The 21,767-nt window shown below is 36.7% G+C and overlaps 1 protein-coding gene across 4 annotated transcripts in view; it reads left to right on the top strand.

The window, feature by feature from the left end:
• The window catches only part of LOC117307335 (ataxin-10-like), a 28,995-nt gene extending 7,854 nt beyond the window's left edge, over nucleotides 1-21,141 (top strand). For all 4 annotated transcript variants that reach the window (XM_033792056.1, XM_033792059.1, XM_033792057.1 and 1 more), the window contains exons 5-9: nucleotides 1,666-2,056; nucleotides 5,341-5,449; nucleotides 11,324-11,493; nucleotides 18,080-18,143; nucleotides 20,401-21,141. In XM_033792056.1, the coding sequence (XP_033647947.1) occupies nucleotides 1,666-2,056; nucleotides 5,341-5,449; nucleotides 11,324-11,493; nucleotides 18,080-18,143; nucleotides 20,401-20,582 (916 nt within the window). In that variant the 3' untranslated portion in view covers nucleotides 20,583-21,141. The remainder of the gene's footprint in view (nucleotides 1-1,665; nucleotides 2,057-5,340; nucleotides 5,450-11,323; nucleotides 11,494-18,079; nucleotides 18,144-20,400) is intronic.
• The last annotated feature ends 626 nt before the right edge of the window (nucleotides 21,142-21,767 follow it).

The following is a 21,767-nucleotide window of genomic DNA, read 5'->3' as shown; positions in this document are numbered from 1 at the left end:
ATGCTGAGAAGTCGCTTAAAGTCATTGTTATTGAAGTCAAGTTATTGTTACACCTTGTTTGTCACCAAGATGTTTTGACGAGTTGAATGTAAATAAACAGTTCACTAAGGTTCTAAAAAATTAGTTCTCATTTTATTTACAAATTTTAGAGTATGCCCCAACCCGAGACGTCAAACGAGGCGCGATATCTGAAGAGAAAATGTGTAGTCTGGCCCCATACACTACGTCTGGGTACCTGATCGGTATAGAACTAACGTACAGAACTACAGTCACGGAGCAGACTGCACGCACCACGGCTGCTGTGCAGACAGTCCACTCGGATTACCCTGCACGGTGAATCGCAAGCTAAAAACATGCCCTCAAAGTTCAAACTTACCCAAATTTTTCACGTTTGGCATATGCTCCTCTAGGTTCATCATTTCTTTCAGGTACCTTCTTTGACTTCCCACTCTGGAAAAGTTGTTGGGATGGCGTCATGTTTTAGAATAAACCTTTCTCTTCATGTCAAATGTGTGGTGTATTCCGGATTCGAAGCATGACGGCTCAAAGTATTCACTGCACATCGCTGAAAAAGACGTCGGACAGGACCACTACTGTTCTTGTCAGTCTGACTTTCGCGGCCCACAACCACCCATACTTGGGATCTGCAGGAAACACATGCAATCTGACTACATCTTTAGTTGTTTTGCTGCATCAAGCAGCAATACATCTGGTCGGCACTGCCAAATTTTTTTCTTCGAAACGTACAAACTCACGCATTGGACCATAGATGTACATGTATTTTGCACATGTGTTTACTCTATGCATGGCAGGCAAAGTCTGCCTCGATTGACGTCACAAAAGGGGTAGGGTCAGCCCCCCAAACAAATTTATCTATTTTTTAAACATATAAATCGTGACAAACAATTACTAACAAAAATGTTTTATTGTTCATAAGCATATACTCTTATGTTTGAAAGAAAAAAATATATATTTTCAGGTGATTTTAAAATACATAAATGAGGCGCCAAGATAGTGATCCATGGTAACCTAATGCAATTACATTACACTGAATGGGACAGTGACAGAACACCAGCGAACTGATAAACAACAAATAGTGTGATCTCACATAAACAAGGGACGTCGGGGAACGCAATGTGTGTGATCTGGGGAATGTTGGTCATGAAATCGCAAACAACCTTTGAGACAGACAATTGGCGCCCACAAAAAGAGACGTTGGTCTTTGGCTCTTATGTGAAAAGGGCTTTAGTGGTCATAAACAAGTACGAAGCATCCTCCAGACTTCTGCCAGGCCGTCCGTCAGGCATGGTTGACAGGCTAGTGATGTGAAGCTCATGCTGGATTTTCAATCTTCGTGTGTTGCCTTAAACTAAATTTGTTTGTCAAATTTACTTCATACTTTGGGTTTTATTTCACCTAAGATGTTAAAAAATTCAGATGTAAATTGAATAGTAATCTCGCAACTCTGATGACCAATCAAGCTCAAATTTTCACAGGTTTGTTATTTTATGCATATGTTGATATACACAATAGTGTCCACTGTCTTTAAACACATAGTACAATGCTTCCTACAGTCTAGAGCCACAGGCATGGTTGACTGGCTAGTGCTCTGAAGCTCATGCTGAATTTTAATGGAACTGTAAATCACTTTTTCCATACCATTAGTTTGAAACTCCTGCAGAGGCTGATATACATACCAGAGTTCGTCCCATCAGTCTTCAGCCATTTGAGTCCATCATGTCAAGTCATCTTACTTGATATCATAGCTGTGTATGTAACTCATGGGGAGACTCCCGAACCATCCTATATGCAGCATGGCCAACCATCCTATATGCAGCACGGTCAACCATCCTATATGCAGCATGGCCAACCATCCTATATGCAGCATGGCCAACCATCCTATATGCAGCATGGCCAACCATCCTATATGCATCATGGCCAACTGTCTATACCAATCTCTTGTATGCTGTCTCTTGCTGAGGTATTTGAACATGAAGCAGACACTGTATTCAGTCTGGTCTCTGAAGAGCAGTGGTGTAATATCAAAGAACAAAAGGTATGTGCAGTATGCATTTGTAGTTGTCGTATTTGCATTGTCTTTGATTTCTGTGTTTCTGTTGTTGATAGAGAGAACCAATTTAGCTCAGTTTATCATATAGGACTGACATCACAGGCACTAGACACTATTGGTTATTACTCAAAATAACTATTTGCATACATGTAAAAACTTATTTGGTAACGAGCAGAAGAGAGCTGATAATAAAATATTGTGAGAAAGGGCTCCCTCTGAACTAACATAGTTTTTTTACCATAGGTAATTTGTCACTCAAATAATAAATTAATTCAGCTGAAGCCTTTTATTATGCATCTAGAAACACACACATTCATGTAACAAGGTTGTTTTTCGTTCACTATTGTCTTGCAATTCGATGACAAATTGAGTCAAATTTTTCACATGTTTGTTATTTTATGCTTATCTCGGTATTCACAAAGTGGGAAGACTGGTCTTTGACAATTACCAATAGTGTCCAGTGCCTTATCACAAGATGTAAAACAACACAGGCGGCAAAACCACATTAATACAGCTAGTAAAAAAGAGAAAGAGTGAGAGACATGAATAAAGTCAGAAAAAAAAATGGTATAAAACATGGAAACCATATCAATTATTACAAAAACTGAAAATGCACAACAAACAACTAAATTCAGAAAAGCTACATACACATTGTTTGACAAGAATGAGAACAAGAAAAAAACTTAAACAGGGAAGAGGTGTGTTTTCAGAAGTTTTTTAATTGGTCTGTGTGGATTGCATGTAGAAGGATAAAACAGGGGCTTCAACTATTTAACAATGTTAGCAGAGGTTATAGAGTTGGGTAATTCTGTAGCCAGTGTATAACCAGGACTATAAATAGTGGCACCTTTCTACGGAAGAGAAGGCTTGTTACAGGAAATTAGTAGGTCAATCAAATCATAAATAATTAATTATTAGTCTGGACCTTCATCGATTCGTGTTCACATATGAACTAATATGATTCAGCACTTTGTTGCCAGTTAATGAGCCTTCAGTCTTAATTATTGACAATACAACACAAGTATATACATGTACATGTACAGGTGATGATTAACGCTATTGGCATTGCATACATGTACCTTGGCTGAGGCACTTAAAGTAAGAACAGAATGACCCCCCTTTTACCAAACTCAGATTAAGAGATGAATCGGCAGTTTATAATATATTACAAAAACAAGTGATATTCATTCATTTCATATGTGTACAAGGATATTACCCATCATTTATTCAGAAGCTACTTATTCCACACATGTTTAGTGCATTTATGGTCATGCATGTTTACAGTGAAAAGGATACCCTTAATTGTACATTTAATTGATTTATTCTTGTACTGGATGAATGAAAGTATTGAGGGTGTTATTGAGAAGTAAAGTCATACAAAGATATTTGATTTCTCCATTGCCTCAGCTAGCTCCTTGATTTGCTCACTTGCTACAAGTTAAACAGGCAATAACCATTGCTTCGTCCTTCGAATGGGACGTTAAGCCGTTGGTCCCATGTGTTATTAAGATATGTAAAAGAACCCTGTGCATTTATCGAAAAGAGAAGGGGGTCACCCCGGTGTTCCTGGTTTTTTTCTCATCATGTTTTGTAGCTTTGTTGTTTCTGTTTTGGGTTTTTCCCCTTACATTGTTGCCTGTTTTGTATTTTCTGTACATAGACTGTTGAGGTAGAATAAATAATAATAAATAATATTAATACTAAATTTAAATCTATAGGGCCTACTCAGAATTCATCACTGCAAAAACCCATCTTTCTGAAAGTTTATACTCGGCGCTTTGAGTACCTTGTTTGGTAGATGTGTGCGCTATACAAGACTTTGATATTATTATATAAATTATTATTATTATTACTATACCTCATACATATTCATGACCGAAGTTGAGTTCTCATTCATGTCATTGGTTCATTCATCACCCACGTGCCAGGTGTTAATTTTGCTAATTAACAAGCGCGCACGTGAGTATTAACGCAATTGTGGTAAATGCGCATGACAAGTAATAACTCCCCGGGAGCTGTTCTACTTGTCATGCGCACAACCATTGCGTGACGTCATCCCCAGGGGCTATTCTACTTGTCATGTGATGTACGTACGATTGTGGTACTGTTTTGTATACACGCGCACAAACAGTGCTCTCTTAGTCTTAGCGACATCCAACACATGAACAAACTTATTATCTGCATTTTGTTTCACAGTCATGATTTTCTCTTGCTCAAAACTCATCATGTTCTGGTAACTGAATATGTATGAAGTATAGTAAAACAAATATTTATAACATGGTTTGTTTTGGGTGACTAGTCGATAAGCTTGGGCGATATCACGATATTATCGAATATCGCGATATTAATTTGGAAACGATTTCGATATCGGATGGATTTGGTTTTAATCGATATATCGCGATATATCGTGATATATCGCAATAATTGCGATAATCACGATATATCGCGATATCGATTAAATATCGCGATGTATTTGCTAGCTGAGACATCTTGCACCCCATAGGTTTGGAGTAAAACCAGAAGAATAGGTCATTAGAACACCTCTCTTATGCTATGACTGTCTCTTCTACAACTTTCACTTGGAGTTTGAAGACTGATGATGTCAAATTTAATTAATCGCGATTATATCGAATATCGCGATATATTGTCGGCGATATATCGTGAATAAAATAAATCGATATCGCCCAAGCTTACTAGTCGATGAGCTCCCCTCGGTATTGTTTTTGACAAACTAGTTCCCTTGGCTTCGTCTCAGGAACTAGTTTGTCAACTTCCAATACCTCGGGGAGCTAATATCGACTAATCACCCTCAAACCGTGTTAGATTAGTATATCACTCTTTTATAAACCAATGTTTTGTCAAAACATTTTCAGTGAATTATCTCTTAAAGGGAAGGTACATGTTTGGTAATTACTAAAAACAAATATTAACTTAAAAAAATAACTTGGTAATGAGTATTGGAGAGCTGTTGATAGTATAAAACATTGTGAGAAACGGCTCCCTCTGAAGTAGCATAGATTTTGAGAAAGAGGTAATTTCTAGTTAAAACATTAAAAGACTTCTGAAAGCACACAAATTCGTCCAACACGGTTGTTTTTTCTTTCATCATTTTCTCGCAACTTCGATGACCAATTGAGCCCAAAATCTCACAGGCTTGTTATTTTATGCATATGTTGGGATACAGCAAGTGAGATGAATGGTCTTTGATGACAATTACCAAACGTATTCAGTGCCTCTAATTACTTTGTCTTCATTTGCCTATCTTTTAGAAACCTGAGTTGGTAATGAAACTATTAAGTTTGTTATGTGAAGCATCTTGTCAGCCTGCAGTCAGTAGCACACTGCTTCAAAGAATGTCTTTGCTAGAGTGCAGTCTTGGTAAGTAAATCATTGATTGGGTTTGGACTTTTGTTTTGTTTGGTAACATCACCGTACTTTTGCTCATTAAAATGTATTGCTCTTCAAAATGTGAGCATTTTAAGTTAAAACAGTGTTAGTGTAACAATCACTATACATCTATAAAGTGAGTAAAAGAATTATTTTCCTTTATTCTATTTATGATACTTACTTCAGTTGCATCCAAGATATTCAGCATTATTCTCAGACATAATAAGCAAACCCAATATGAGTTAAAAAACAACAACAACAAAAACAATACCAAAGCAAAATTAATGAATTTTTTTATAATTCAAACATGGTAACGTCTGAAAACTAATAGTCACATGTTAACTTACTAATAATCACATGTTAACTTACTAAATTCTTCTTATGGAATAAATATGATTCTAATGATAAATACAGTGGACACTATTGGTAAATCTCAAAGACTAGTCTTCACAGTTGTTGTATCTTAACATATGCATAAAATAACAAACCTGTGAATATTTGAGCTCAATCGATCGTCGAAGTTGCAAGATAATAATGAAATAAAAAACACCAATGGTCACACAAAGTTGTGTGCTTTCTGATGCTTGATTTTGAGACCTCAAATTCTAAACTTGAGGTCTCAAAATCAAATTTGGAAAAATTACTTCTTTCTTGAAATCTACGTCACTTTAGAGGGAGCTGTTTCTCACAATGTTCTATAATATCAACCTCTTCCCATTACTCGTAATCAAGGAAGGTTTTATGATGAATTTTTTTTTTTTGAGTAATTACCAATAGTGTCCACTGCCTTTGAACAGTTTAGTCTAAAGATCATGTACTAAATGAAGCAGGAACATTGAAATCCCATTCATAAATACCTGGGACAGTTTCTCCATTTTCATTGGTTGAGAGGACATCGCGTGGGGTGTTTAAGCGGATGATATACAAGATTTTCTATACCTCAAACAAATTCATTACCGAGAGTCCAGTTCTCATTGGTCCATTCATCAACACGTGCCTGGTGTTAATTTTGATAATAACCTAGCGTGCAAGTGAGTATTCATGCAAGTGGTAATGCGCATGACAAGTAATAGTTCCCCGGGAGCTATTCTACCTGTCATGCGCATTACCATTGTGCGACGCTATCCCCAGGCACTATTCTACTTGTCATGGGCTTTACGATCGTGGTACTGTTTTGTACACACGCCTGAACAGCCCTCTCTCTAGCAACATCCAACAATTAATGAACAAACTTGGTGCATTTTATTTCACAGTCTTCATTTTCCCTTTCTCAAAACTCATGTTCCGTAACTGAATATGTATGAAGTATAGTAAAACAAATATTACATGGTTTATTTCGGGTGACTAGTCGATGATCTCCCATCGGTATTGAACGTCGACAAACTAGTTTGTCAACTTCCAATTCCTCTGGGAGCTAATATCGACTAGTCACCCTCAAACCATGTTATATTTGTATAATAATGATTAACACAAAACATGCCTCAAAATGTACGCTTTTCATTGTACATCGCAAAGAAACACGGTCGGCCATCTTGTTAAACTTTCACTCCATAAAATGGCTGACCGTGGTAGTTCGCAACGTAAAAGGAAAACTGGTAATTGTGGAACATTATATTCTACTCTTAAAATATCTTTCTAACCATATGCATTTTATAACAAACGATTACAAACGCTTTTCAAAGACCAACTCATCCGATCCGACGTGTTCCTTTAATACAGAAACTGATAATAATGGAGCCAATGTTTATGAAGTTAGCATGGCTCACAATGGAACTTTGTCTCACTTACATGATACCATTGAAACAATTTTAAAGTTTCAAAGTACTTCAGACAGTAATACTTGTTAGTCTTACTCAGAACATAAACATGATAGTTTTGATGGTAAGTCTGATATTACCTCTAACAATGTGCAGACATCTTGGCAGTATTGTAGACAATGACACATCATTTTGCTTTGTCTCTAATGAAGCCCTGAAGACAACCATTCATCAGTTGTAGGCATCTGGGTTGTTATTACATTTTGCCGGCTACCCAATTAGCCCACCCCTCTCCAGAGAGTCTACACTGTGGTGTGTGTCTGTCAACACTTCACCCACAAATCTGATTTTTGGTGTGATCATTGTCAACTTTATTATTGGAAAATTAGCTTTGGCACACTCATTTTTCCATTGAGCCTTCCTTGGGAATATTTTCACCTCTGTGTGGCTTGGGTGATTGTCTTGTAGTGTACAATTCGTCTATGGATAATGTGCAAAGACCACAATGGAAGTTTTACCTCAAAATGTGTAAATAGATTTTTCTACTCGATAGAGGTTCTAGTGAACTGTGTTTTCAGAATGAATCATGTGTCGTGTGAAGTGTCGTGGCCGAGCGGTTAAGAGCACCGAATTAAAACTCTGGTGTTTCTGATCAGCAGAGTGTGGGTTCGAATCCCCAGCCTTGAGTCCTTTGGCAAGACACTTTACTGACTTGGGTTTACCATTGCTTCGTCCTTCGGATGGGATGTAAAGCCATTGGTCCCATGTGTTGTCTTTCCATGTATTTTTGTAAATGGTTAATTTTCAGTGTAATTTGTAAATAACATAATATTTTTAGACACGCAAAACCAAAACGAATTTCACTGTACTAATATTTGTTTTTTTACAAGTGACAATAAAACATTATTCTACTCTATTCTATATTCTATTGTGTAAAGCATGGAAAAGAACTCGGTGTACTTACAGGGGTTTGCCCCGATGTTCCTGGCTGTAATAATAATAAAAATAATAATAATTAAAATTTATATTGCGCCCCATACATACAAAATGATCAGAGGCGCAGAACACTTGTTAAAAAGCACAGAGTGGAAGAAAAAGACAAAGAAAAAAGACTGGTCACCAGGCCAGTGCCCAAACAAAAGTATGGGGATACGTCTGTCCCGCCAACAGAGAACTAATTAATTACTTATTACATAGGCCTACAACAATGTATCTCTGCTGGCATCGGTAATGTTTTGACCTTTTCAGGAGACAAACGCCTCTAACCCTATCTATGCTAAAATTCTAAACTAACTGGCAAGGTGACCATAGAAGAAGACATTAAAAATCTAAAAAGCGGTATTAAAAAGATAGGTTTTTATATTACATTTAAAAGAGATTACATGTAGTTTCTGTTCGCTATGTATGTGAAGCGGTAGCGCATTCCAAAGCTTAGGGGCTGCCACAGAAAAAGCCCTATCACCAAATGTAGTCAACATTTTACCAGAAGGATAATCCAAGAAAGTACCATTATTCCCTGACCTAAGTTTATAAAGAAGATACTTTACGGATGGAAACAAGATCCTGTATGTACTTTGGAGAAAGACCATGAAGAGCTTTAAATGTCAACAACATGATTTTAAAATGAATCCTGTGCGAAACAGGCAGCCAATGTAATTGACGAAGTACAGGTGTGATGTGATCAAATCGATGTGTGTTCGAAACAATTCTGGCAGCTGCGTTTTTAACCCTTTGTAGTTTAGCTATCTGTGACTTTGGCAGACCATACAAAAGGCTATTACAATAATCAAGACGACTGGTCACAAATGCATGAATTTGTTTTAAAAGAGAGTCTTGTGTAAGGAACTGACTAATGCGTTTGATGTTGTGAAGATGAAAAAAGGCTGCAAGTTACGAACACATGTTGTAGGAAAAACAGTAGCTCATTATTATATCATTATATTAAATATTAATTTTCTTCAATTGCTGCTTTGATCCGATGATCAAAAATTTACTTTTAGCATCATTAATTATAAGCCGGTCATGTATCATCCATTGCCTGATGTCCCTAATGCAATCTTCGATTATAGTCACAGCAAAACTAGCTGCTTTATTTTTAAGAGATCTGGTATTAAGCAACAGAGTTTAAATAGATCATCAGAGGGATCAGCAGGATTTACAACAATGTGTTTAAGGACAGGAGTGCGGTTTTCCAAAGCTCTCTCATTATGAACATAATCAAGCCGGTGACCAATTTGAACAGGAATTTTACACTTATAGTTATTATTCATGGTTTATTTATTAAAACACTGCAATACAGCGGCTAAAAAGCCGAAATGCACAGTTTAAAAAAAAGTCATTGAAAACATTACTATTAAAAATATTAATGTATAAACTTAAAAAGAGCACAAAAACAATTTGATAAGATTAGAAAACCAACCATCGCTCACTTAGAAAAACCAATATAATTGTCATTAAAGTTACAGCAATGAAACATTTACTAATGGAACTTTAGAGAAATTAAACCCAGTACGGCACAGCTGTAATGTTACCGAATGACAGGGTGAAAATGACACAACAAAATTAGTTAGACACATGTATTGGTCTGAACCCGTGACTTATGTATGATAAAAATCAGATGTAAAAACACAGTTACAATGACCCACTCTGTTACCCCTGAACCGAAGAATTCCATTTGCTTTTAGAATATAAAGCAATCCAGGCTGAATGGAGTGACAAGAAGTCTTACGGATATTAAAAAGCTGACCATGGGAATACATTATAGTTGAATTACTAGACATGATAGAATGAGAACTATCTGACTGTATAGAATGCAACTCGTCATTACTAGTGGATCCAATACGAGGGCCTGGGTTAACGGCAATATCCATAAATATTGTTATGTCATGTGGAGGGTCATGACCAGGAATAAACTAATTTTACTAATGGAACTTTAGAGAAATTAAACCCAGTACGGCACAGCTGTAATGTTACCCCATGACAGGGTGAAAATGACACAACAAAATTAGTCAGACACATGTATTGGTCTGAACCCGTGACTTATGTATGATAAAAATCAGATGTAAAAACACCAAGAGACGAGAGCGGGCACTAAAGGCAACAACCATGATGAGCACACGTTAAATAGTGAACTCGACCGGAGATAAAAACCACATCAAAAACATCAAAATAACAAGCAATACAAATCGGATAAAGCACCTAAATATATCACACAAAAGCACAGAAAGCTTACCAAACACGACAGCAATAAATATAAAGAAAAATTTAGCAAAGATTAAACGGATAAAAATAAGCAAAACACTGGAGAAAAAAATAAACAGTGGCGGCTACAGAACAGCGCCCTCAACTTCAGCTGTAGCTGCTGTATAATGCGCCGGAGCACCTTGTTAACCCTTATAGGGTGCTACACATAATTGGGTCGCAGTATTCATCACTGCAATAACCTATCTTTCTGAAACTTTGGATCTCGGTGCATTGAGTACCTTGTTTGTTGGATATGTGCGCTATATAAGACTTCAATATACTAATCATTCATTGAGTACCTTGTTTGTTGGATATGTGCGCTATATAAGACTTCAATATACTAATCATTCATTGAGTACCTTGTTTGTTGGATATGTGCGCTATATAAGACTTCAATATACTAATCATTCATTGAGTACCTTGTTTGTTGGATATGTGCGCTATATAAGACTTCAATATACTAATCATTATTATATCAGTCCTGGTTGTTCATTAATTTTTAAAGGAACACGTTGCCTTGGATCGGACGAGTTGATCTTTGAAAAGCGTTTGTAACTGTTTATTATAAAATGCATATGATTAGAAAGATATTTTAAAAGTAGAATATATGGCCATTTATGGGAGTCAATTGACTCCCATGAATGGGTGACCGTGTTAGTTCACAAAGTAAAAGGAAAACCACGCAATTTTGAGGCAAATGTGTGTGTATTCTACTTTTAAAACATCTTTCTAACTATATGCATTTTATAACAAACGGTTACAAACGCTTTTCAAAGACCAACTCGAACGATCCAAGACAACGTGTTCCTTTAATCCATTTCACTGCTTGAGAACTGACATTCTCAAACTCTTTATTTCTATACAGATCTTCTTGATAGAGCAAATAAGGCCGGGAAGAAAGACAAGAATATTTTCTCTTGCACTCAGACTTCAGATGACTCCATTTCACAAACCAACCCAGTGTTTGGATTTAAAAGAGATTTAGTTCGACTGATCGGTAACATGTGCCACAACCACAAGGCCAACCAGAATAAGGTATTCAAGTCAGTTTGTTTTTGTGTGCAAATATGAATTACAGTTGCATTATTGAATATGTGCCATCAGTGTCACACAGGGAGAGGGGGCAGTACAGAGGGTATGGGAGGGGGGGCAGAAGGGGGAATGCCAACTAAAATGACTAACTTTCTTTTGTAAAACTAATCTGATTTGACTCCTGCGGTATTACATACAATCTGCACTGTGTTTGTTATGCCTTAGTAACAAACTGTGAAGATTTATCGGTCAAGAACCAATCACATTATGTGATACAAAGACACATGTTCCATGGCTAAGGATGAGCGCTTCACATAATGCACAGCGCGGAGGGTAACATCAGTTTGGTTTATCTGTGTACATTACCTTGATCATTCACAACAATGGTATATTGCCAGCGCTTTGTACAAAACAGCCGGGGGTTTGAGGGAAACAGTGAAGAATTATTTCATATTTCAACAACTTTTCAACTGCTTATTAAACTATGCATACTCTGTCGTAATTGACCGTATTGAATATGTCATCACCGTTCAAATATCTGCTCTACAACATGGCATCTGTGAGTTTGTGCGCGTGGGTGTGTGTGATTGTGCCGTAGAAATCAAACCGGGAACACTGCTTGCTTCTTTGATGTACACGTTTAGATGCGCATATGGTTTGACCTACAAAATGGCGACATAGCAGCAAAGGGGTTATTCAATCAGTCTATAATGTTTGAAGATGACAACAAAACTTTGAGAAGAGGAATAATAATCTTACCATGGTATAACAAAACAATTGATGCACGCTTTGACAGGACCCATGGGATTTGTACACCCGAGGGGGCAAATGGGATTTGTACACCCGAGGGGGCAAATGGGATTTGTAAACCCGAGGGGGCAAATGGGATTTGTACACCCGAGGGGGCAAATGGGATTTGTAAACCCGAGGGGGCAAATGGGATTTGTAAACCCGAGGGGGCAAATGGGATTTGTACACCCGAGGGGGCAAATGGGATTTGTACACCCTAAGGGGGCAAATGGCACCTGAGGCCAAAGTACATTGTAGGTTCATCGTCAAATGTTTTTGGACATTGCTAACTGCTTCAGTAGTTTAGCAATTAAGCAATACATTTAACGTAAACGACACGTATCTGCATGTCTGTTTAAGGTGTGTAGGTTGCCTCCAAGTTAAAGTTATCTGCATCAGATGCTCCTGTCCATCATTGTCCTATCCAAGTAGAAGCAGAAACCATTTTCTCAAATAAATGTCAAATACCTAGAGGATTTACAGTTGGAAAAATCATAGGATTAACGATATAATTTGTCAAATAATGTTGATATTTGTAGCTATATAAGGGGAGATGTTTGTAATAAGATTCCCTCCTGGACCCATTCATACATGGACACTTAGCTGCTGTAGTAAACCAACAAAACATTTTGGTGTTACTTTTATGCATTTTACATAAAAACTAACCACCATAACACTTGGAAATGCTCTTTTTTTTAAAGGCAGTGGACACTATTGGTATACTCAAAATAATTATTAGCATAAAACCTTACTTGGTATAAAACATTGTGAGAAACGGCTCTCTCTGAAGTAACGTAACTTTCGAGAAAGAAGTAATTTTCCGCGGATTTGATTTCGAGACCTCAGATTTAGATATTGAGGTCTCAAAATCAAGCATCTGAAAGCACACAACTTCGTGTGACAAGGGTGGGTTTTTTCTTTCATTATTATCTCGCAACTTTAACGGCCGATTGAGCTAAAATTTTCACAGGTTTGTTATTTTATGCATATGTTGAGATACACCAAGTGAGAAGACTGGTCTTTGACAGTGTTCAGTGTCTTTAAATAGTCATCTCTTTTTAAAATGATGGTGTACTCAAATCGTGATTGCCCTTCCACTTCCAAACACATCAATTGAAGGATAAACAACCCAATTCTATTCCAAGCTTGCTTGTATCAATAAGTGACTTTCATCTCATTGAGGTTATTCAGGGTCATACTTGTGTCAATCTAGAGCGTTCTAGAATTTCATCTCAGATCTGTGTCTGTCACATTATGTGCTCTTTTGGGGATATTATGGCATCTGTTACCATACACAAATAAACAAATAAGGAGTACACTGCCCTCATGTGGTGTCAAGATGCCAGGCACTTGAAATTTGAACTGATTTAAAGTGTTGTAATTTTTGTGTATAAAATAACAGTCTGTTACTTTAAATTGTATTATTTTTTAAGTCTTCAAAGCTGTAAATTTTTTTGTAAGTAAAGCAAATTTCAAAATGGCTAAACTGTGAGTAAAATATGCATTTAATAAGTAGACCTTTAACAGTGGAATCAAGGTATGCATCTTATTATGAAATGTATTAGTGTAGGGTTATGACACCGAGCATTAGCACTCAGATGTCATTGAATGTGGGTGCTGGGTATAGCTTGGAGCTAATAAGGTTTGCATTACTCAGTAAGACTAGGTACATGTAGTAAGACTATATCAAACATGGTGGGTGGTCAAGCTCATATTCAATCCCATTTTATCAATTAACTGCTGGTAAGGCATGAAAGGAAAACTCTTTTTCACTCTGTCATGTAAACTTATCTGTTGCCTTGCAATGTGTAGACCATGTAGACCTACATGAACTTGCAAGGAAAATCGCAGTGGCCTTACTGAGTTGTTTTATGTAGTTCCATTAACAAGCAATGTGAAAATTTTGTTCATATCTTGTATTCCTTAAAACATTTCACAAGGTCCCTTTTTTCATTGATAAATCAAAATGTTTTTTTTTTTCTCCAAAGTGTATTCATCACTTGAAAGATGGGGTTGTGACCATACAATCATCCTATGCAAGTTCTGTGTGAATAGTGAAACTATTTCTGGTGTGACTCACTAGACACCCTAAGCTCATCTTAACATACATGTACTTACAAGATCCATCAAGTATTTCAAGTGGTCATTGTTGTGAATGCAAACAGCTGTAAGTAAGTCATAAGTGTTTGAAAAGATCCCAAAGTGTGAGAAATTCATTAGTTAATACATTGAGTAAATAGTGGTAGTTCTCATATGGGGTATTATCACATTGTTAGTAGTAAGATGCCCATGTGAAGTGTTGAATAGCTAGGTATAGAATAGAATAGCTAGGTATAGAAACAATGTAATATAACAGGCTCAACTTGTACAGTTCTATTGGAAGGTTTCTAATAAGAACGTTCCTAAACCAGGTGGGTTCACAGCCCACCCATGAACAAAATACAATGCTTTGTCTCAACATTTGTATCATAATTAGTTAGAATATTTGTTGTTTTCTTATGTTTATCTTTGAATTCCTTTAAAATTGTAGTTTCTCTTACAAATAGTCAATACGCTTTCAGATTGGAGATGATCTTCAAAGATTTCCATTCCATACATTGTAATTATCGCATCTAAGCAATGGTTTATTTAAGGATTTTGTTTTACTTATAAGTTGTTTTTCCTTCTAAAGATGGGAGAATCTGCGAAATGTTACTGTATTTATAGTACTTGTCGGATAAAATTTGATACAAATGCAGACTTTAAACAACTTCAATTCAATTCAAGGATACATTAATTTCCATACTCTCATAATAGAATAATGACAGTTACATGTATTACGGAGTACAGCAAAACATATCTTAAAGTAACAGTAAAAATAAATAAATAAATAGAGTACGGGGCAGTTTTGGAATAGTCAACATGGTAGGTTGTATCTGGAGTCAGTTAGTATTACTCAACAGTATCATTAATTAGCCTGTAATCAATTCTGGAGCCTACAGTAAGAGTTAATTAGTAGTCTATTCCATTTGGTAAGACAAATTTCTCTTAGATGTCATCCATCATTAGTTTTCCATTTTGTCCATTAATTACTGTGTGGATTAGGTTCCAGTATAGTAGGACCAATGTTTTATGGCCACTGCACTTGATCAGCAAAACAAGTGTCTGATTTCAATCCAATTATCACGCTGGATGATGAATTCCAACCTTAACAGCTTAAAGGAACTACAAATTGGAGTGTTTAATATGTAGTTGAATGATACAGTTTCATGGAGAGGTCCAGTATACACTCAATAATGAAAGACGTGCCTTTGTCATGGGAATGAGCCATGCCCTACCTGCTTGAAGTCAAAATGAATTAAATCAGAATATTCAAAAGAACAGGTGGTCCTGCAAACTTAAGACATTGCTAGTTATCTGAAAGTTTCCAGATAGGTTTGACTTCAAGGTAACACAACAACACTGTGTCGATTTAAGTTAAAGGCAGTGGACACTATTGGTAATTACTCAAAATAATTGTTGGCATAAAATCTTACTTGGTAACGAGTAACGGGAGAGGTTGATAGTATAAAAGGTAATGTAGTTTTCGAGAAAGAAGTAATTTTCCACAAATTTGATTTTGAGACCTCAGATTTAGAATTTGAGGTCTCGACCTCAAGCATCTGAAAGGACACAACTTCATATGACAAGGGTGTTTTTTCTTTCATTGTTGTCTCGCAACTTCAACGACCGTTTGAGCTCAAATTTGTACAGGTTTGTTATTTTATGGATATGTTGAGATACACCAACTGTGAAGGCTAGTTTTTGACAATTACCAAAAATGTCCCGAGTGTCTTTAACATTTCAGTGGCTTTAATTGGAAATTTAGTTGTCTTATATAGGGCCTACAAGGTACATGTACATGTATATTAGTATCGATAGTATAGACTCTTTAGGACATTGACACAGTTTTATATCTCCAGTTTCGTAAAACTGCTTTCAGACTGCTCCTAATTATTGCATTAAGATGTGGAAACAGTCTACATTTACAGACAAAGTTACTAAAGTTTGGTACAAACTGGAGCAATTTGGTATTGAGCCACAGGCAAAAACAACAATGACATAGAAGTTTGAAAAAGGCTCTGTGAAGAGTGAGCGTTTACCCTTTCAAACATAACATTGTGAGCCAATTGAACAGCATTTGAAATGAAGCTCCAGAGGCGAATCCCATCCTAGGCATAATTAATAATGTAACAAAGTACAGAAGCCAAGGTTAAGTTAACATGTCTTGTGTATAATTGTTACTGTTGCTACTTCAACAAAGCCAAAGCCTCCCTTAAGCCAATTGGGGTCATTTTTAAGGGGGGCAAAACTCCAAAATTGTCTTTGTGAAGTGTGAGCAATTAGGCAAGAAATGACTAGAAGGCAGGTTAGTCACAATAACGTCAGCTTTTTGTGACTATTATTCACTTAGGTAAACTGAACATATATTTTGACAGATTTGCCCACAATTCAACATAGCTGTCAATCATTCCATATGGACATTTTGTCAGTTAAGAATCCTGATTGACTGCTTCATGTACATAGTGTGGTAGTTTTTTAACTAATCTTAGAGTGATTCAGTCAACCACATTATTTTGTTTTGGGTTTTTAATGTTTTATTTAAAATAGGAAGTGCACAGTGTAACATTACCCAAATACCTAATTCAATAATTAAGGTTTAACCATTTGTTCCTTAATGCCAGAAAGATTTGGGTACAAATTTTGTGAAACAATTCACAAGGTTTAAACTGTCCTAGTTAATGCAACTACTGAGAAAAGAAATTAAGTGCAATATCTACTCCACGGTAGTAGAGTATATAGCAAGACAGTTCTCTAACTCTACCTGGCAAGTAGATATACATTGGTGTTACCGCAATACAAAACCTCACCATGCAATGCCTCAAATCCCATCGATTGTTAGGATTCAGCTGACTAGTGTCTGTACACATACTCTCAGGTTTTCAGATGTTATTTCAACAGTTTGGATATGTATAAAATCATACACAGATGTATTTCCTGTATTTCTTTCAATTAATAAATGTTTTAAAGTAATGGTTTTAGGGCTATTTTTACAGTCATTTGTTCATCATTATGTGGCTTAACTTTATCTGCATCAACCTTTGGTCAAACGTTTCCTGCCTGGATTGTATTGAATTAAACTCAAAGAGCAATTTGTTTGTGGAATAAATGTGTATTTGCCCTGCACATAAGCCCATAAAGCCTAGAGTTGAAGACGTAAACACCCCACAAGCAGAGCCAAAACTACCTCCCACTGTCAGTGATTTCCGGATACAGCCATGTGATATCATGCTTTCAACTCTCAAGGACTCTTACAATTGTATCGTTAACTTGCTCAAAAATAGACTGCCAGTAACCTTATATGGTCGTTGGTGTTTCACAAAGTGCTAAACTAACTTTTAAAGTGGGGTTATAAAATACTTATGGAGGTTTATTGCAGTCTTTCCACCATGCCACTGAGTTCACTTGACATGTGGTTTATCATTTTAGAATAGTCCAAATTATATGAACCTTTGGATAAAGTTTTCACAGAATTGTGTTTCAAATTTGCTTTTTAATTGTACCGTCTATAAACTTAATACCTACAATGAATTGCCTTTGTGCTCTGTAACCTTATGTGAATTTTTAAAAGAATTCTGTTTCATTGCCTTCTTAATTAACTTTGCATTTTCTGTCATAAAGTTGCTCCTTTGTTGCCATGTATGAACAGGATCATGTCAGCTGACCCCACGTAATGTTTTCTTTGTGACTCTGTTTAATGATGATTTTTCTTGATTTACAGGTGAGAGAGCTTCATGGAATACCAGTCATACTTGAGCAGAGCAATATCGACAGCACCAACCCTTGTATCCTTTTTCATTCCCTTCACATTGAAGGAAACAAAACCAGACTGGAAGGTTCTTATTATGGACAATTGCTAATTGTCTAGACTCGTTAACATTAGAACAAACAAGGAACAAACGTGGTAACTCAGAGAAATGATCAAGTTTGATTGTACCACTCTGTGAGTCATGTCCTTAGTTTATAAAGAAACCTTGTAATTGTCTAAAAATTAAAAAAATCAATCTTACCAAAAATTGTCTAATTTTGTAATATCGATGATACTTACACTGCATTATGGTTTGATGCTTATCTATTGTCAATTGTGTACATTTATACTGGCAAAGTTGTATTTTGTTGATAGTGCAATTGATGCAATGTGTCTGATAACTCAAGTGGTACATCAATACTACATTTAGCCAATACAGCCGCGTTCACATTGGACTTTTGAGTCTGGTAACTTACCAGCCTGGGGTCGATTTCTCAAAGAGTTAGGACTCATTTTATCTCAAGTTGTACGAGTAACTCGTCCTAACTTAGGATTAATCTTAAGGTCTGCATGCTACAGTGCAGGGTTGGGACTCGTCCTAAGTCCTAAGATTAGGTCTTAAGTTAGGAAGAGTTTTTTTAAATTGACGGCTGGTAAGTTAACTTACCGGCCCGGTACGTTAATTGCTGTTCGCACTTGGATTTATTTGTGTCCTGTAACTTAATATTGGCCTTTCTCAAACCTCGGCTTGGGCTCCGTCTCATGCTTGGGCTCCGCGCCCTGCAGATGCAGTGGAAACGCAGCTATGCTTTTAACCTGAATTTTTGGGGCAGCGCGTATTGCATGCAATGGTGCAGTGGAAACGCAGCTATGCTTTTAACCTGAAATTTTGGGGCAGCGCGTATTGCATGCAGTGATGCAGTGGAAACGCAGCTATGCTTTTAACCTGACATTTTTGGAGCAGCGCGTATTACATGCAGTGGTGCAGTGGAAACGCAGCTATGCTTTTAACCTGAAAATTTGGAGCAGCGCGTATTACATGCAGTGGTGCAGTGTAAACGCAGCTATGCTTTTAACCTGAAATTTTTGAGCAGCGCGTATTACATGCAGTGGTGCAGTGGAAACGCAGCTATGCTTTTAACCTGAAATTTTTGGAGCAGTGCGCATTACATGCAGTGGTGCAGTGGAAACGCAGCTATGCTTTTAACCTGAAATTTTGGAGCAGCACTTATTGCATGCAGTGGTTGAAACATCATCAGACCTTTTAGAAATAAGTCCTGTGACAGTATTGTTCAGTTACCAAACTTAACTTACCAGACAATTGGACTTCTTGTCCCTAATAAGTTAAAATTGTTAAGTTACCGCGGCTCTAACCAGCCTGTTAAGTTAACAGCGCAGTGGCGGTAACTTACCACCCCGGTAAGTTAACGGCTGTTCGACCTGGACTTAATATCGGTTAGTTAGCGATTTGCAGCGGTAAGTTAACCATATTAAAGTCCAAAGCGAACACGGCTTATGTCGCACACATGCCCACTGATTGCACAGCTTCTCCCTTTTTCTGGCTCCAAAGCTGGTAGGATATGTTTGTTGATATTTTTATCGAAAAATCCTTGTTTCTCTTTTTAAAATTTGTCAATATGATATTAAGTCTGCACATAGCATCAGGAAAGCCAACTTCATGTTGTTATAGTCTCATGTGGAAATCCAATGCAAGTCTATGGTGTTCTGCCATTTGTTGGAGTTGAGCTGTGTAAAGTGGGCATGATTTATGCTGGTTCACTGTCATGCGTACCAACAGAGGATAGTCGCACGTAATTTTTCATTATCTTTGACATTATCTTTGTCAAGTTCTGTGAAAAAAATCACAGGCATATTACTCGGGTGGGATTCAAACCCACAACCTTTGTACTGAGTATACAGTGCTAACACACATAGGTGTACATAGGTGTAGCAGTGTCTTACCAACTAGACCACCGAGATTGCAAGTATGGCTAGATGCAGTGCCAATCCTATGCTTTAGCAGCCGCTACTGCAAGCGATTTAAATTTGCATTGGGATAAAAAATATTCATTTTGGTGTTAACTTACCCGAGTTCTTATTCTGAGAAACAAGTCACAGGCATTTTACTCAGGTGGGATTCGAACCCACAACCTTTGTACTGAGTATACAGTGCTAACACACATAGGTGTATATGGGTAAACACAAATGAATATTCTGTATCCCCGATGCATATTTAACATCTTTGTCATTGTAATAATGTAATAAGTCCTTAACTGATATTATTATTGATGCAGTCATCAGTCAGTGGGCCATCTTTGCTATCCGTAACCTGTGTGACGGTAACCCTGACAACCAAGCCGTTGTTGCTGAGATGACTAACAAGGGTGTAGTCAATAATGATACTCTACAGCAATATGGTTTCCAGGCCGAGATGAGAGAGGGAAAGATGTATTATAAAACCACTACCAAGAAATAAATCACTCATTTTAACAGGGTTGTTTTAAATAGTTGTTACCAAAGTGACACCCTTGGATTTCCAGTACAAAAACAGTTTATTCAATAAGCAAAAAAAACCTTTCAAAACTGTTTTTTAAAGTAGGGCCTACTGTACGTTGTCAGTATAGACTGTGCAAGTCTCACACTATCAAAAGCGAGAAAACAACTTATGGACTATTTTTTTGTATGAAGTCGAAGCTTCTATATTATTCCATGTATACAAATATCTTTGAAATAGAAATACCCCATGTAATTTGAAATGAATACAATTGCAATTTTTGTAAGAAAAACATATTATTTGTTAAAATTTACAATTGGGGTGAGGCTGTTTTCCCATCATGGCATTTTTTTGTGATCATGCATTTCTTTGTTGATTTGTAAAGTTTATTTTAATAATTTCATATACTTCATGGCTAAATGTTTACTTTCCCAACAATAAGATATCATTTGTATAGCCATTAACTACTTTAAAGGCAGTGGACACTATTGGTAATTACTCAAAATAATTATTAGCTTAAAACCTTTCTTGGTGACGAGTAATGGGGAGAGGTTGATGGTATAAAACATTGTGAGAAACGGCTCCCTCTAAAGTGCGGTAGTTTTCGAGAAAGAAGTAACCTGAAATTTTGGAGCAGCGAATTTGATTTCGAGACCTCAGATTTAGAATTTGAGGTCTCCAAATCAACCATCTAAACGTACACTGCTTCGTGTGGCAAGGGTGTTTTCTTCTTTCATTATTATCTCGCAAGTTCGATGACCGATTGCGCTCAAATTTTCACAGGTTTGTTATTTTATGCATATGATGAGATACACCAACTGTGAAGGCTAGTCTTTAACAATTACCAATAGTGTCCACTGCCTTTAAACAGAAATATTTGAGTTAACAGATATGCACAGTCACATAAAACATAGTATTTGGAACCAACTTGGTCTTATTAGTTTGAATACAAGGAGAATTGCACGGTTTATTGGAGGGATGAGTGATTTACATGCTCTCATTAAATGATGCATATTTAATTTGCTGAATACAACTATATTTTTAAACATCTTTTGAAACAGTTACCCACAATGTTGGCCTGTATAAAGTATGAAAGTCATGCGTGAAAAATTACTTTAATGAATGTCATGATAAGTGAAACTCCAATTTGAACTGAGTTATGATTTT

This window comes from Asterias rubens, chromosome 2 (assembly GCF_902459465.1).
Source record: "Asterias rubens chromosome 2, eAstRub1.3, whole genome shotgun sequence".
Taxonomy (NCBI): Eukaryota; Metazoa; Echinodermata; class Asteroidea; order Forcipulatida; family Asteriidae; genus Asterias; species Asterias rubens.
This window is presented reverse-complemented; position numbering and strand designations above follow the sequence as displayed.